The 18,761-nt window shown below is 46.1% G+C and overlaps 1 protein-coding gene across 1 annotated transcript in view; it reads left to right on the top strand.

Annotated features, from left to right (window-relative positions):
• The window catches only part of LOC126294954 (uncharacterized), a 607,599-nt gene that overhangs the window by 127,029 nt on the left and 461,809 nt on the right, over positions 1-18,761 (top strand). Inside the window, exon 7 of the mRNA XM_049987174.1 lies at positions 8,057-8,279. Within this exon, the coding sequence (XP_049843131.1) occupies positions 8,057-8,279 (223 nt within the window). The remainder of the gene's footprint in view (positions 1-8,056; positions 8,280-18,761) is intronic.

Below are 18,761 nucleotides of genomic sequence, written 5' to 3'. Positions count from 1 at the left end.
CAATCAGGTTCTGGACTGTTTCTTGGGGAATGGCAGCCCATTCTTCACGGAGTGCTGCAGTGAGGACAGGTATCGATGTCGGTCGGTGATGTCTGGCACTAAGTTGGCGTTCCAAAGCATCCCGAAGGTGTTCTGTAGGATTCAGGTCAGCACTCTGTCCAGGCCAGTCCAGTACAGGTGTGTTATGATCGCGTAACCACTTCGCCACCGGCCGTTCATTATGAACAGGTCGAGTTGAAAGATGCAATCGCCATCCCTGAATTGCTTAAAACATCAGTGCAGGCCTGTGCTATGGCAGCACCACGCAAACAACAATGGGTGCAATCCCTTCCATGAAAACCATTACCCCACCATGACACCACCGCCTCCCAATTTTGCTGTCGGCACTACACACGCTGGCAGATAATGTTCACCGGGCGTTCGCCACACCCACACCCTGCCATCGGTTAGCTACATTGTGTACCGTGGTTCGTCACTCCACACAATGCTTTTCCGCTGTTTAATCGTCCAATGTGTACGCTCCTAACACCACGCGAGGCGTCGTTTGGTATTTACTGGCATAATGTGTTGCTTATGAGCAGCCGCTCGACCATGAAATCCAAGTTTTTCTCACCTCCCGGCTGTCACACTGCTTGCAGTGGATCCTGATGCAGTTTGGAATTCCTGCGTGATGGTCTGGATAGACGTCTGCCTATTACACATTACGACCTCTTCGACTGTCAACGGTCTCTGTCAGTCAACAGACGAGGGCGCCCTGTACGCTTTTCTGCTCTACGTCTACCTTCACGTTTCCACTTCACTGTCACGTGGAAGACAGTGGACCTAAGGATGTTTAGGAGTGCTTAAATCTCGCGTACAGACGCTATGACACAAGTGACATTCAATCACCTGACTACGTTAGAAGATTTTGAATTACGCCTAGTGCCCCATTCTACTCTGTCACGATGTCTCACAGAATACTGAGGTCGCTAATATGGGGTATTTGGCAGCAGGTGGCAGGACAATGCACCTAATATAACGTATGTTTTTGGGGTTGTCCGGATACTTTTGATCACGAAGTGTATGAACATAGCGGTACTCTTCTTAATAATCAGTTAGTTATCAAGAATCAGACGTTTCACGACTTAATGATACTTCTCACAAGCTCCTTCGATTGACTTAGCACTATTATTCCAGTAATTTGTTTTATCGTTGTATTCTACTATTTTAACCTAAGACATATTCAGTAGTAACATTGGTTCTGAAACTTCTCATTTTTTGCCTTTTTGTGTGGTGTATTACCTGTTTTATTCCATGGCCATCTTATAGGCACTCAAGTGTTTAAGTTTTTGTTGCCCTGTATGAACATGCACTGTTTCAGCGTATATTTACTAGTGCAGTGACATAGTAGTCTGACTCTCACACGTATGTATATTCCTAAGCTTTTTTAGCATTTGCGAAATTTGCAGTTTTACAGCTGATTTATTAAGTTAATTGTATGGTTTGTCAGTGTCATTCTTGCCAGCTAACTTTCTATACGGACGTCAAAAAACGTCTTGCATCAACCCAGTTATCAGAACTCCTGAATATAGACGTTGACTGTGGATATTGTATCGCAGACACGGTCTCTCTGTGACTGTTCAGAGCTGTTACTGAACCCGCCCACAGATGTAAAGAACCATGTATGTCTATCAGATGGAAGGGGGTCCGGCAGCCGATCAGCTCCAGTCATTCCTCCAGTAAGGAGGTACACGGCTCGTGTTGTTTGTTGTTCAACCGTGCCTAGAGGGTCAATACGCGATTCAATTGGAGGAGATACAGAGAGACAGGAGCTGTCGATGACATGCCTCGCTTAGTCCGTCGAAGGGCCACTTCCGCAGTGGATGACAGCTACCTACGAATTACGGCTCGCAGGAACCCTGACAGCAACGCCACCATGTTCAGTAATACTTTTTGAGCAGCCACAGGACGTCCTGTTACGATTCAAACCGTGAGCAACAGGCTGCAGGATGCGCAACTTCACTCCCGACGCCCTTGGCGAGGTCCACCTTTGCACCACAACACCATGCAGCGCGGTACAGATTGGCTCAACAACGTGCCGAATGGACCGCTCAGGATTGGCATCACGTTCTTCTCACCGCGAGTGTCGCACATGCCTTCAAGTAGAAAATCGTTGGAGACGTGTTTGGAGGCAACGCGGTCAGCGAGTGCAGCAAGGTGGACGTTCCCTGATGTTTTGGGGTGGCATTATGTCGGACCGACGTACGCCATTGGTGGTCTAGGAAGGCGCCGTAACGGCTGTACGACACGTGAATGCCACCCTCCGACTGATAGTGCACTACTTTTAGCAGCATATTGGCGGGGCATTCGTCTTCATGGACGACAATTTGCGCCCCCACCGTGCTCAGCTTGTGAATGATTACCTGTCTGTCTGTATCTCCTCCATGTCCGAACAACATCGCTTTGGGGCATTCCGAGACTCCTGGACCCTTCCCTTCCTGAGAGACCTTCCTAGCAGGCGATCGAACCGCGGTATTGACCGTCTAGGCACGGTTGAACTACAGACAACACGAGCCGTGTACCTCCTTCCTGGTGGAATGACTGGAGCTGATCGGCTGTCGGACCCCCTCCGTCTAAGAGTCGTTGCTCATGTATAGTTGTTTACATCTGTGGGCGGGTTTAGTAAGAGCTCTGAACAGTCAAAGGGACTGTGTCTGAGATACAATATCCACAATCAACGTCTTTCTTCAGGAGTTCTGGGAACCGGGGTGACGCAAAAACTTTTCTCTATGTGTGTATGTAAACATTCGATATGTGTTTGTAGAAATTAATTTCAATCTCCAGATAGCAGGAAACAGGTTTTAAATGTGGAACGCGCATCACCCTCGTTATGTGACTAATGTGACAGGAACCGTAATACGGAAGCGTAGGGTGGTTCACCAGTGTCTCACCTGTTTACTATTCTTTCGGCATTGCATTCGCAGACATCTGAAAGTGGCCCAGCGTCGAGACTGGCCAGTAATGGAAACATTTACATAGTGCAATAAAGGTACTTTGCATAATAAAACTGGTGACCTGTTGTAATTCTACATCTACATCTACATACATACTCCGCAGTCCACCATACGGTGCGTGGCGGAGGGTACCTCGTGCCACAACTAGCATCTTCTCTCTCTGTTCCACTCCCAAACAGAACGAGGTAAAAATGACTGCCTCTGTACGAGCCCTAATCGCTCTTATCTTATCTTTGGGGTCTTTCCGCGAAATGTAAGTTGGCGGCAGTAAAACTGTACTGCAATCAGCCTCAAATGCTGGTTCTCTACGTTTTCTCAGTAGCGATTCACGAAAAGAACGCCTCCTTTCCTCTAGAGACTCCCACCCGAGTTCCTGAAGCATTTCCGTAACACTCGCGTGATGATCAAACGTACCAGTAACAAATCTAGCAGCCCGCTTCTCAATTGCTTCTATGTCCTCCCTGAATCCGACCTGACAGGGATCCCAAACGCTCGAGCAGTACTCAAGAATAGGTCGTATTAGTGTTTTATAAGCGGTCTCCTTTACAGATGAACCACATCTTCCCAAAATTCTACCAGTGAACCAAAGACGACTATCTGCCTTCCACACAACTACCACTACATGCTTGTGCCACTTCATATCGCTCTGCAATGTTACGCCCAAATATTTAATCTACGTGAGTGCGTCAAGCGCTACACTACTAATGGAGTATTCAAACATTACTGGATTCTTTTTCCTATTCATCTGCATTAATTTACATTTATCTATATTTAGAGTTAGCTGCAATTCTTTACAACAATCATAAATCCTGTCCAAGTCATCTCGTATCCTCCTACAGTCACTCAACGACGACACTTTCCTGTACACCACAGCATCGTCAGCAAACAGCCGCACATTGCTATCCACCCTGTCCAAAAGGTCATTTATGTAGATAGAAAACAACAGCGAACCTACCACACGTCCCTATGTGGGAACTACGTAGAAGTAGTTCCACCATTTAGAAGTTGTATATAACACTACAGTCGATGAAAGTATTTTCAGACAATGGTTTTGTAAATTGTAGTACATTAAAAATCATGTAGAAATATTTCTTGTATTTAAGAAAATGGGCAGAAAAACAGTACTAGTAACTGATTTTTAGTACAGTCTACGACAGATCTAGCAATCACTTCTTCTGCCTTGTTACACAATATTGAAAGTCACTGATGTTGATGAAATTTAGGGAAAACAATCACTGAATCAATAAATTAATAACGAATGATATCTGGGGCATAATATCAGTAAGAGGAGCAAATTGAAAAGGTAGGAGAAATGGTATGCAAAGCTAATTGCTGTGAGTCTGTTACGTTAAATATACATCCCTGCATAAAAAAATGCAAATAAAGGGTGCACATAGCGGCAATTTAAAAAAAAAAATGATCAAATGTGTGTGAGTTCTCAAAAGACAAAACTGCTAAAGTCATCAGTCCCTCAGCTTACACACTAACTTAAACTAACTTATACCAAGAACAACAAAGACAGCCATGCCCGAGGGAGGACTCGAACCTCCGGCGGTAGCGGCCGCGCTGTCCGTTACATGGCGGCTGAGACCGCGCGGTCACTGCGCGCGGCGGGCAGTTTAATTTTTGTAAATAAAAGTGTAATGTACATTACTTCGATGGTTGAAAATTAATTATTGTCATCCACTGGTATATGTCTCGACGCTATCAAAGTTGGGCACCGAATGAATCCCCATTCAGCATGCCAGAGAGAGCCATGCCAGAGAGAGCCTTCATTGTTAATTGTAGGAATTATTTGTTGTTCATCTCTTTGAACATTATAATTTGAGAAAGTAATATCTGAAAGCATTAAAGTGTAGTCCCCTCTGGAAACGAAAACATCGACAGTAAACTGTAGAGTTGTAATGAATGCAGAAGAACACTTCCGTACACTACGACACGGGACCACACTAACACATACCTGTCTGTTGTGTAAGATAAAGATATTAATGTTGTTAAACTTGTAACGAGGTAATGCTTACGCGCCGTACAGTTTTGTTTCGTTCTCGACACAAAGGAAACCGAACCAGGGCGTCGTTTATGGTGGAGCATTTGGCAGCACTGGGGACAGGCAAGACTAAAATACATCTTACTCGACCTAAGCTGTAGCTGAAATTCTGAAAGGTGATCCCGTTTTCATGACGTACGCACTTCTATATCGTTAATTGACGCAAATATAGAGTATGACGCGCAAAAAATATATAAACAAATACAACTAGCGACAAAACGTTAGTAAGACACGCGGCGTACGTACCCTTTGTGTTTAATTTTTGTTGGGAAGGGTATATACCTCCACCGAGTCACTGAAGCGAAAAGCGTTGAGACTTTACATTGTAAATGTTGTACAGCGACTGAAATGAGAAGTGTTATGCCACGAAGCACCTGCCCAGTTCGATCAAACTTTTTGGAGATGCTCACCACATAACAGTATTAAGTGAGCAAACCTATTGTACCACTCAGCACTGATGCCCATTATCAATATCAGTACCAGGTATAATCCCTACAGGCACGAATAAATTTTGTTCTCGATGTGGAGTGAAAGAACAGCCGCATCTATAGACCACGCTTATTCATTTCATGAACGTTGCTGATGACATACTTGGATGGAAGTGTGTGTGGATTTCGCTTTCATCCCAGACATGTACCACGTGAGCCACACAGGGGACAGAGCAGACCAGTCTAGCATCTGTAAATTCTTCAAGCTATGAGAGACGTGAACCGTATTCTGGGATCTTGCGTTATCCTGCTGGAATTTTGCAATTTGGTAACCAGGTTATGAAGGGTGTGACATTGCGGTTTTCTGTCCTTACTCCACTAATTACGAATTCAATTCTGCTGCCATATCCAGCAGCCTCCCCCCCCTCCCCCACACAGCATGTCTCAAGGGGCAGGCTGTATCAAAATTAAATACCTAACTTTGGTTCAGATATGCACGCCTTCTCATGGGTGAGTTCTTCTTCAGTCCTTTAGCAAAGGTGTTTAGCTGGGAAGTTTACTAGTGATTACCGATAATTTCTAGTACTATATAAATTATATAGCACAACCGTCCCAGTATAATGCTCCTGTCAGTTTGGAAATACACTCCTGGAAATGGAAAAAAGAACACATTGACACTGGTGTGTCAGACCCACCATACTTGCTCCGGACACTGCGAGAGGGCTGTACAAGCAATGATCACACGCACGGCACAGCGGACACACCAGGAACCGCGGTGTTGGCCGTCGAATGGCGCTCGCTGCGCAGCATTTGTGCACCGCCGCCGTCAGTGTCAGCCAGTTTCCCGTGGCATACGGAGCTCCATCGCAGTCTTTAACACTGGTAGCATGCCGCGACAGCGTGGACGTGAACCGTATGTGCAGTTGACGGACTTTGAGCGAGGGCGTATAGTGGGCATGCGGGAGGCCGGGTGGACGTACCGCCGAATTGCTCAATACGTGGGGCGTGGGGTCTCCACAGAACATCGATGTTGTCGCCAGTGGTCGGCGGAAGGTGCACGTGCCCGTCGACCTGGGATCGGACCGCAGCGACGCACGGATGCACGCCAAGACCGTAGGATCCTACGCAGTGCCGTAGGGAACCGCACCGCCACTTCCCAGCAAATTAGGGACACTGTTGCTCCTGGGGTATCGGCGAGGACCATTCGCAACCGTCTCCATGAAGCTGGGCTACATTCCCGCACACTGTTAGGCCGTCTTCCGCTCACGCCCCAACATCGTGCAGCCCGCCTCCAGTGGTGTCGCGACAGGCGTGAATGGAGGGACGAATGGAGACGTGTCGTCTTCAGCGATGAGAGTCGCTTCTGCCTTGGTGCCAATGATGGTCGTATGCGTGTTTGGCACCGTGCAGGTGAGCGCCACAATCAGGACTGCATACGACCGAGGCACACAGGGCCAACACCCGGCATCATGGTGTGGGGAGCGATCTCCTACACTGGCCGTACACCTCTGGTGATCGTCGAGGGGACACTGAATAGTGCACGGTACATCCAAACCGTCATCGCATCCATTGTTCTACCATTCCTAGACCGGCAAGGGCTGTTCCAACAGGACAATGCACGTCAGCATGTATCCCGATCCACCCAACGTACTCTAGAAGGTGTAAGTCAACTATCCTGGCCAGCAAGATCTCCGGATCTGTCCCCCATTGAGCATGTTTGGGACTGGATGAAGCGTCGTCTCACGCGGTCTGCATGTCCAGCACGAATGCTGGTCCAACTGAGACGCCAGGTGGAAATGGCATGGCAAGCCGTTCCACAGGACTACATCCAGCATCTCTACGATCGTCTCCATGGGAGAATAGCAGCCTGCATTGCTGCGAAAGGTGGATATACACTGTACTAGTGCCGACATTGTGCATGCTCTGTTGCCTGTGTCTATGTGCCTGTGGTTCTGCCAGTGTGATCATGTGATGTATTTGACCCCAGGAATGTGTCAATAAAGTTTCCCCTTGCTGGGACAATGAATTCACCGTGTTCTTATTTCAATTTCCAGGAGTGTATGTTCTGCCTGGACACGTCAGATGTCTATCTTCGAGTGTTAGTGAAAAATTTAAATGTTCCGATAAGTGCCTTGTATTCTGTTACTGGTCTGTTTAATTCCTATTAAACTTGCGTACTGTCAATGGATAATTTAAGTTGTCCAGGAAAAATGGTGCAAAGGCAGTTGCGTAAGTCTGCAGGAATGTATTTAATATAAGGAGGCAGAAGACTTTTGCAGCCAGTCGTATACCAAAAGCAGTGGGACTGGACTTCCAGCAGTAGGTTGACACTAGCGTTATCCTCGGAAGCCCAAAAGCAAAAGAGAATGCTTAGCAATATCAAGAAAGGGAAGTCTTGTGTTCTTCCATTCAAAAGGTTTTGCTGGCTTTAAGCCAAAAATGATAATGTAGGTAACTCCTCTTTAACATATGTTTAGTCATTAAAATGTGAAATAATAGTACACTGTTGGTATCTAAATTTTTATATTTCTCTTTGTATTCTTTAAAGTGATCTCCTAAGTAATTTTTCTGGGCATTTTCTTTTTCAGACATTGCACGAAACGATTAATTATCATAAAGGGTATAGCATTCATTACTCGACGGATTTTGGAGATGTATATGACGGAGACACTACCGAAGCAAGTGTTATTAAGAGTCTCTTTCCCAGTATGGAAGAAACTGTACTCAGAAGCTCTGGTCAAAACTTACTCATTAGAAGTGGACAAGGATGGAATTCATATTCTTTCAGACAACGTGTTTCATATACGACAGGTACGTAATTTACTGCCTCTCAGCGACTGTAGACTGTTTAGGTACAATAATATCCTCAAGCCGATACATTCTCTCGCTGAATGTGTATGCAGAGACTATTAAAAACAAAATACATCCTTACATTTTGCAGCAACGGAAAGTGATATCCTGTTCAAGAAAATAATAAAAATGGAATTATGTCTGTATAAATATGTTATCTTCCCATAAACTACACATGATGAACGTATGCTGTACTCATCAGTTTTCTTCCTCTTTACTTGAGTGCTGTAAGAAAAAGACAATAATCCCTGTTTACAAGCTAGGGTTTAGCATTCTTATAAGAACGAAAGAAACGTCGTTAATTGAAATAAACAAATCAAACACGTCATTTTCACGACATGTAGCTGAGATCTACAAAGCTTAAAAAAATGGAAAAATACTTCCACACATTGCTGTAGGTGATGAGAGGTACATGAGATGAATGAGAGATTAAACAGCACTATAGAAAAATTTGCATTACCTCCATGTAACATCTGTAACCGTGCTTTTGTGTTGAAATTTAAGCTCCCTTTATGTTTAGCATCATCACCATCATCATCATCGTCATTTAAGACTGATTATGCCTTTCAGCGTTCAGTCTGGATCATAGCCCCCTTATAAAATTCCTCCACGATCCCCTATTCAGTGCTAACATTGGTGCCTCTTCTGATGTTAAACCTATTACTTCAAAATCATTCTTAACCTCTAAGAGGCCTAAACCCACACTGATTTTCCTCCAATTGGTCCTCAACTAATACTCGCACTTTCCTTTCAACAATACCTGAGAAGATTTTACCCACAACGCTGATTAAAGAGATACCTCTGTAGTTGTTACAGTCTTTCCTGTTTCCATGTTTAAAGGTTGGTGTGATTACTGCTTTTGTCCAGTCTGATGGAACCTGTCCAGACTCCCAGGCCATTTCAATTACCCTGTGTAGCCATTTAAGACCTGACATTCCACTGTATTTGATGAGTTCCGACGTAATTTCATCCACCCCAGCTGCTTTATTGCACTGCAATCTATTGACCATTTTCTCCACTTCCTCAAATGTGATCCTATTTCCATCATCATTCCTATCCCATTCTACCTCTAAATCTGAAACATTACTGATCGTATTTTCACCTACATTGAGCAACTCTTCAAAATATTCCCTCCATCTGCCCAAGGCATCCACAGGATTCACCAGCAGTTTTCCTGATCTGTCCAAAATACTTGTCATTTCCTTCTTACCTCCCTTTCGAAGACTGCTAATTACACTCCAGAATGGTTTTCCAGCAACTTGACCCATAGTCTCCAACCTGTTTCCATAGTCTTCCCAAGATTTCTTCTTGGATGCTGCAATTATCTGTTTGGCTTTGTTTCTTTCTTCAACATAACTTTCTCTGTCTACCTGAGTTCTAGTATGTAGCCATTTTTGATACGCCTCCTTTTTCCTTTTACAGGCTGCCTTGACTGTGTCATTCCACCAAGCTGTTTGCTTCATTCTACTTTTACACACTACTGCTCCAAGACATTCTTCAGCCACTTCTAGTACTGTGTCCCTTTACCTTGTCCATTCCTTTTCCACTGACTGTAATTCACTACATTCAACTGGTACCTTCCTGTGACCGCTGTTTAGCAAGTACTTTAATTTTATGAACAGCCCATTCGTTTTCTCCAAAACGGGCAATTGATTCTCTTTATAATCGTATGTTTGTGGCAAGTGAATTTAAACCATCCACCTCCCTCAAATATGTTTCTACACTGCTTGCAAATAAATTCGACTTGTTGAGTGTCACACTTCCCAGGTATAGATGTGTTCTTCTTGCAACCAAATGTAGTGCTGTCCTGAAATTTGTTGTACAAGTTTTACTGCCAACGTTACATACTTTTCCACTGGTTAGGAGGAAAAGGACCGTGATAGAGGACACTATTTACAGCACAACTGTTTATTATTCACCTACTTTCGAAACGAATGCAGCGTACGAGGGTGGTTTGAAAAGTTGTCGGAACGGAATTGAAAAAAGTGCTTACATCACTGAAACTATTTTATTTTTCAATGTGCTCTCCTTGTACATTAATGCACTTGATCCAACGGTGTTCCAGTGCCTTGAACCCATCTCGAAAATGAGTTTCCTCCAGGTCTGAAAAATAGTTGTCAACTCTGGCTATCAATTCTTCGTTTGAAGTGAACCTTCGTCCACCAAAAAAAAATTTTCAGTTTCGGGAATAGATGGAACTATGACGGAGCCGCATCAGGTGAATAAGCCTGGTGTGGCAACATTTCATACCATAGCTCGTGTAATTTTGCCATGGCGACGGCACATGTGTGCGGGCACGCAGTGACTTGATGGATGATGACTTTGTTCCTCGCTATACCTGGCCTTTTTCGCTTCTCTTTTGTTGCAATTTGTCCGGGAGGTTAGCGTAGTATTTTCCAGTAATTGTTGGACCAGTGGGGAGACAATCTACAAACAGAATCCCCTTTGCATCCCAGAACACTGAAGCCATGACCTTTCCCGCTGAAGGAATTGTCTTTGCTTTCTTTGGTGGCCGAGAATTAGCATGTTTCCACTGCTTTGACTGTTGCTTTGTCTCTGGGGTATAGTGGTGCACCCAGGTTTCATCTGTGGTCACAGAACGGCGCAAAAATTCTTCTTCGTTGCTCCTAAAACGGGACAAACACTGTTCCGATATGTTCATTCTTGTGCGTTTCTGACCCAGCGTTAACAGTCGCGGCACCCATCTTGTAGGTAATTTTTTTCATTTCCAATTATTCAGTTAAAATGTGATACACCTGAGTCGTGTGTCGCCTCTCAACATATATCGCTCTGTAAAGATTGTTCTGAGTCCTTACATTCCGTCGTTAGTTGATTCTTTCATATTTATCATTATGCTGCGTACGATTCTGTTGACATTCCCCACCGGCCGCGTGTCTGGCCTTTCGATCTTCGAGTCGTCGCCTCCTGTTAACCTTGTGTAAGGGGATTAGGGGATGGCCGGTTGGTATCCTAGCGGTGACGAGTCGGTCGGTCGGGTTGTTAGAATCGGGAATTAGAGAATGTCGTAGCTGAGACCTCGGCGTGGCGTGGCGGTGGAGGGTTGGCTGTTGTTCCGAGAAGCTGTGTGGTCTGTCCTGGTGGTGCGAGACGTGTGGGACGAGTTGACGGGACGAGGCTGTGAGCTGTCGCTGTGAAGACCCGGGGGCCACGGCTGTCGTTCCGAGCCACTACTTGGTGGGAGAGGCCACCGATTTAAAATTTTCCATCTGGAGGCGGGAATGGTGGACTAGAAACTCGCCTAACGTGAGGAGTGGTATTTCGCCGCCGTGGGTGCAGAGAAGACGAGGGCTCCGGTGACAGAGCGCGTGGCTGCGTGACTGTGCCCAGCTGGGTACGCTGGCGACGTGGACACGGTCGGGTGCGAGGAACCTTTGCATCGCAGTTCACCTGCTGTTTCTCTGATAAACTGCAAGTTAAGGTGGTGAAAGGTTTAGATGTTAATTGAAGAATTTTATTCTGTGCAACCAGCGTCTCTCCTGCCTTGTCGCCTCCTACGTTCGGATTTCCTGTCCCTGTCGCCGGTGTAATTATAGACAGTGATCTCTTGGCTTCTTATTAGTACTGCCTGGGAGGAAGTGTATTTTTGGGCATGGATTATGGTTCCTGATTTGATTCCTCCTCCTCCCCTGGCCTCGCGTGAGGTCGATGCGATTGCTGAATGTGAGGAGTTGTGGGTTCTGTTACTCCGGTTCTAGCCTGAGCATCCTTCGGTTGACAATGGTGGCCGCCCTTACACCCGGCCGGTTAATTATTTCTCTCCCAGGACATTTTGGTGGCAGGACATGGTGTTATAGTTGTTAGTTATTGTAAAATGTTAAATGGTCGTATTTTACTCTGATTGTTTTTTGGCCACTGTGTAAAAAGGTTAAGTTTGTCTTTCATAGGTGTGTTTTTAAAATTACGTGGCTTTAAAATTGTTAGTTATTGTAAAAGGTGAATGAGTGTATCTTCACTTTGATTGTTTTAACCTACTTGGCATCCTTTGAAAATGCTAGTTCTGCCTCCTTGTGAACGAGCCCTTATAATTTAATATCTTGTTGTGCCAAAGTTTAAAAGAAGTTGGCTCCCTACATGTGCGGTAGCGAAATTGTATTCAAATTGGTGTTTTTTTTGTTTTGTTTCATTACTTGGAAAGTTAATTTTGTTATTAAATGCTTTATCAAAGTCTGTATTAAGTAACGTGGCTTGGCTATTAATGGTAAAGTAAAGTTTTTAGTTACATTACTTGTAAAATTTTGATTTGTTATCAAATGTTTTATCAAAGTCGGTTTGAGGTAAAATGGCTTGGCCGTTAACTGTAAAGTAAATTGTTTTGAAGAGGCACTCATGCCTACTAGCTTTTCTTGGATCTGTTACTGATCAAGTGAAAAAAAAATGCTTTTAATGGTTGAAGTAATTGATTAAAGAAATTATAAATTGTAACTCTACAGTAACCAACTAATTTTGGCCCCGTTTCCCAACTGGGGGTTTTCCTTCATTAATCATAACGCCCGTCTCAATACCCTTTCAGACGACATCGGGCAGGTGTGAGCAATTTCACGCACTTTCATTTGGCGATCCTCCGTCACTATTTCGTGCACTTTTGCAATGATTTCTCGAGTAGTGACACATGTCGGGCGACCTCTGTGCGGACCGTCACCTAAGTTCTCCCTACCAAACTTAAATTCATTTGTCTCCTTGGCGACAGTTGAATATGAGGGAGTAGAGTCCCACAGTGTATTCTGGAAATCGGCACGAATGCCCTTTGATTTCATACCTTTCTTTACAAAGTACTTAATTACGCTCGAATCTCGATTTTTTTTTCCATCTTCGCAAATCGCTACGCGGGAACAGCAACAGAGCCACGTCACCGCCATAGCTCTCTTCCGTGGCACGTGTTTACAGGCAGCAGTCCAGTCAATGTCACGTGAACAACTCGTTGCGCTAGCGCTGACCTCTCGTGGTGATTCTGAGAACTTTTCAAACCACCCTCGTATTTTATACACATATTCTGGTTATCTTGTACGCTACACGTACGCAGGTAGGTAATCTTGGTGGAAGCCCTGCTACACACGCAGATGTATAAAACAATGTTGTGTTGCACAAGATCTTAGCAAATGGCATTTGGGTGAATATTCATGTTGTTCTCTACATACTGTACTAAATAGAATATTCATGTTGTTCTCTACATACTGTACTAAATAGAATATCCATGTTGTTCTCTACATACTGTACTAAATAGAATATTCATGTTGTTCTATACATACTGTACTAAATAGAATATCCATGTTGTTCTCTAATTACTGTACTAAATAGAATATTCATGTTGTTCTCTACATACTGTACTAAATAGTGTTATGTTCTTCTAAGGCAAATGAACACATTTCACTCATAGTCAATTAACAATGCTTCTATGTGCTTGTTATGTTATTTTATGTTACCCGGGGACCTAGAAACGATCCCACACCGAACCCAGGGTTACTGTGCGGTTCGGACACCGGTGGACCCACCCCTCCCCTCCCCCACCCCCAGGGAACGTCTCACACCACACGTGTATAACCCCTATGTTTGCGTGGTAGAGTAATGGTGGTGTACGCGTACGTGGAGAACTTGTTTGCGCAGCGATCGCTGACATAGTGTAACTGCGGCAGAATAAGGGGAACCAGCCTCCATTCGCCGAGGCAGGTGGAAAACCACCTAAAAACCATCCACAGACTGGCCGGCTCGCAGGACCTCGACACAAATCCGCCGGGCGGATAAAGATTTATTAAAATTCTTAACCAAGGTACGGTATATATAAATATACCTTCATCATAAGTAAAAAATCCTGAGCAGGACACTTTCATTAGCAAAACCTTAGCATCGGAATTGAGAAAGAAAAAAAAAAAAACACTAAAGCTTGAGAAACCGTGAAATTACGAGTACCAGAGTAATACAGGAACAAAATCTTTTAGTTACTTACTAAAATTACATCCTACAATGGAAATCAATAAAACAATTGTGCCAAAGGCGTCATCAATAATGAAGACATCATGTTGCGGGCACAGGGTAACTGCGAACAGTTTAGCACCAGAACTTCGCCTACGAACTATCGTGACGAGAGTCTGAAAGCACTAGGACAAATGGTTTCGCCGAGAGAGGGCACTTGTGAAATGGGCCAGACATTGGCGCATATTAGAATCCATGGATACATACACAAGCGCATCAAAATTATTAAAAGTTGTGCTAATTCAAACCTTCTGTCTTAATAAATGAAACATCTCAGACCATTTAAAAACATCTACGTAAAATACACTCCTGGAAATGGAAAAAAGAACACATTGACACCGGTGTGTCAGACCCACCATACTTGCTCCGGACACTGCGAGAGGGCTGTACAAGCAATGATCACACGCACGGCACAGCGGACACACCAGGAACCGCGGTGTTGGCCGTCGAATGGCGCTAGCTGCGCAGCATTTGTGCACCGCCGCCGTCAGTGTCAGCCAGTTTGCCGTGGCATACGGAGCTCCATCGCAGTCTTTAACACTGGTAGCATGCCGCGACAGCGTGGACGTGAACCGTATGTGCAGCTGACGGACTTTGAGCGAGGGCGTATAGTGGGCATGTGGGAGGCCGGGTGGACGTACCGCCGAATTGCTCAACACGTGGGGCGTGAGGTCTCCACAGTACATCGATGTTGTCGCCAGTGGTCGGCGGAAGGTGCACGTGCCCGTCGACCTGGGACCGGACCGCAGTGACGCACGGATGCACGCCAAGACTGTAGGATCCTACGCAGTGCCGTAGGGGGCCGCACCGCCACTTCCTAGCAAATTAGGGACACTGTTGCTCCTGGGGTATCGGCGAGGACCATTCGCAACCGTCTCCATGAAGCTGGGATACGGTCCCGCACACCGTTAGGCCGTCTTCCGCTCACGCCCCAACATCGTGCAGCCCGCCTCCAGTGGTGTCGCGACAGGCGTGAATGGAGGGACGAATGGAGACGTGTCGTCTTCAACGATGAGAGTCGCTTCTGCCTTGGTGCCAATGATGGTCGTATGAGTGTTTGGCGCCGTGCAGGTGAGCGCCACAATCAGGACTGCATACGACCGAGGCACACAGGGCCAACACCTGGCATCATGGTGTGGGGGGCGATGTCCTACACTGGCCGTACACCTCTAGTGATCGTCGAGGGGACACTGAATAGTGCACGGTACATCCAAACCGTCATCGAACCCATCGTTTTACCATTCCTAGACCGGCAAGGGAACTTGCTGTTCCAACAGGACAATGCACGTCCGCATGTATCCCGTGCCACCCAACGTGCTCTAGAAGGTGTAAGTCAACTGCCCTGGCCAGCAAGATCTCCGGATCTGTCCCCCATTGAGCATGTTTGGGACTGGATGAAGCGTCGTCTCACGCGGTCTGCACGTCCAGCACGAACGCTGGTCCAACTGAGGCGCCAGGTGGAAATGGCATGGCAAGCCGTTCCACAGGACTACATCCAGCATCTCTACGATCGTCTCCATGGGAGAATAGCAGCCTGCATTGCTGCGAAAGGTGGATATACACTGTACTAGTGCCGACATTGTGCATGCTCTGTTGCCTGTGTCTATGTGCCTGTGGTTCTGTCAGTGTGATCATGTGATGTATCTGACCCCAGGAATGTGTCAATAAAGTTTCCCCTTGCTGGGACAATGAATTCACGGTGTTCGTATTTCAATTTCCAGTAGTGTAGAAAATATGGAACCAATTTACCTGCGTCCTAGTGTCAAACAGATGTAGCTTGCGCTATGGAACACATCTCACGAGAGGGGGCACTAGTTTTTTGTCAGGCATGGAGAGCTGGGCTACATGAGTTCTTCCCTTGGCTCAGAGGATGAGGTACAATAAAACATCCCTTACTCCAAGAGTTATTTATTGACAAACATTTCCCTGACAACAGTGCATTCAGCGGACTTCAACCGGTTTACTTCACTCGCTTGGTTCAGTGCTTCCGTAGCAACACGGCGTAGTGGCCTCGGTGCTGGCGGCGGCGGGAGATGCTAACGTAGACTGCAGGGAATGCCCCAGAAACAGCAGCTGACGACGGCCGCACGTGGCGAGCGCTGCTTACGAGGCAAGAGTGTGTGCCGGCAAGTGTACTGGCTTGCAATTCCGGGCAGCTGGCCGGCCACTGCGATGACGAAAGTTGCCCCGTGCTAGGAGTGAACCCGTGTTCTCAGATTCGGCGGCTCTGGGCGGCGTCCATTGAACTGGAGTTCTTCCCAATTCACGGGTGACTCCACTGGTTCGGCCGCATCCCTTCGTCCGAACCAGTCACCCGGGTTATTCACTATACGTCTTCCTCCGTTGCTATTGGTGAGACTTCGACTTTAATGACTTGACGCGGAACGAAGACTCGACTTCTGTGACTTACTGGCGAAGGGACGACATCTTCTTCTTTCTTCGCAAGTCGTGGTAACTGGACGCTGCTATCAGGTTCGATGCTGTCCTACGACCTCCATAGCTGCCGCTTCGTCTTCATGCGTACCGTCGGGAGTACATCAGCACGCCCAGCAAACGTCACGAGGCTTCCGGAACATGACAAGCGTACTCCACAAGTTGACCAGCACTTCCAGCAGACTTCGAGCAGACTCCCAGCAGACTTCAGAAGAAGCTGCAATCTTCGAGAGGGAGCTGCCTCTTTCCGGGGTATTTATTTCGTGTTCGTGCTGACGGCGTGACGTTTGTAGCACAGTGACTGACCCCTGTGGTTCGATGCTAGAAGGTTCCCTCGTGTATCGTACACGTGACTTATTCTGGCTCCTGACCCGTCTGCCCTGCTTTCCAGCGGGGCGGCAATGTCCTCCGGAGTACGCCCCCAGTAGACTGCTGACTGATTGGTTCGCATACCCGATCGGCCGATTACCTCTCCGCGATCCTGCTCCACTTCCGTGACTCTGCTAGCGTGCTTGAGTTCCTGTAACTTCCTTCACCAAGTCTTTACTTAATTTTATAACTAATATTTACACATACGATCACTACACCTATTACACATACTAGCGAAAACATTTTGGTTGTTTTCACTAGTATGTATTTTACCGCTTACACAGCCATCGTGGATTTTCCGTTGTCCAATAGTGCATATTATACCCGGTTTACGTTACCGCTGTTGGTGAATGACGCTTCGTCGCTAAATGGAACGCGTGCAAAAAAATCTGTCATCGTTCCGTAATTTCTCTTGTACCCAGTGGCTCAACTGTACACGGCGTTCAAAGTCGTCGCCATGCAGTTCCTGGTACATAGAAATATGGTATAGGTGCAATCGATGTTGATGTAGCATTCACAACACCGACGTTTTTGAGATTCCTGATTCTCGCGCAATTTGTCTGCTACCGATGTGCGGATTAGCCGCGACAGCAACTGAAACACCTACTTGGGCATCAACATTTGTTGCAGGTCGTGGTTGACGTTTCACATGTGGCTGAACACTCCTGTCTCCTCCGATAACGTAACTATCTGGCGAACGGTCCGGACACTTGGATGATGTCGTCCAGGATACCGAGCAGCATACATTGCACACGCCCGTTGGGCATTTTGCTCACAATAGACATATCAGCACGATATCGACCTTTTCCGCAATTGGTAAACGGTCCATTTTAACACGGGTAATGTATCACGAAGCAAATACCGTCCGCACTGGCGGAATGTTACGTGATACCACGTACTTATACGTTTGTCACCATTACCGTAGCATCTATCACAAAGCGAAAAAAGTGGTCCAACTAAAACATTCATATTTCTTTACATACTACACGAATATGTAATAAAAATGGGGGTTCCTATTTAAAAACAACACAGTTGATATCTGACAAACTTTCGAAATTACAGTAGTTACAATTTTCAACAACAGATGGCGCTGCAAGTGATGTGAAAGATATAGAAGACAACGCAGTCTGTGGGTGCGCCATTCTGTACGTCGTCTTTGTGCTGTAAGCGTGTGCTGTTCACAACGTGCAAGTGTGCTGTGGACAACATGGTTTATTCCTTAGAACAGAGGATTTTTCTGGTGTTGGAATTCCACCGCCTAGAACACAGTGTTGTTGCAACAAGACGAAGTTTTCAACGGAGGTTTAATGTAACCAAAAGACCGAAAAGCGATACAATAAAGGATCTGTTCGAAAAATTTCATCGGACTGGGAACGTGACAGATGAACGTGCTGGAAAGGTAGGGCGACCGCGCACGGCAACCACAGAGGGCAACGCGCAGCTAGTGCAGCAGGTGATCCGACAGTGGCCTCGGGTTTCCATTCGCCGTGTTGCAGCTGCGGTCCAAATGACGCCAACGTCCACGTATCGTCTCATGCGCCAGAGAGATCATACTCTATCCATACAAAATTCAAATGCGGCAACCCTTCAGCGCCGCTACCATTGCTGCACGAGAGACATTCGCTAACGATATAGTGCACAGGATTGATGACG

The sequence above is a fragment of the Schistocerca gregaria genome, chromosome 11, assembly GCF_023897955.1.
Source record: "Schistocerca gregaria isolate iqSchGreg1 chromosome 11, iqSchGreg1.2, whole genome shotgun sequence".
Classification (NCBI taxonomy): domain Eukaryota; kingdom Metazoa; phylum Arthropoda; class Insecta; order Orthoptera; family Acrididae; genus Schistocerca; species Schistocerca gregaria.
This window is presented reverse-complemented; position numbering and strand designations above follow the sequence as displayed.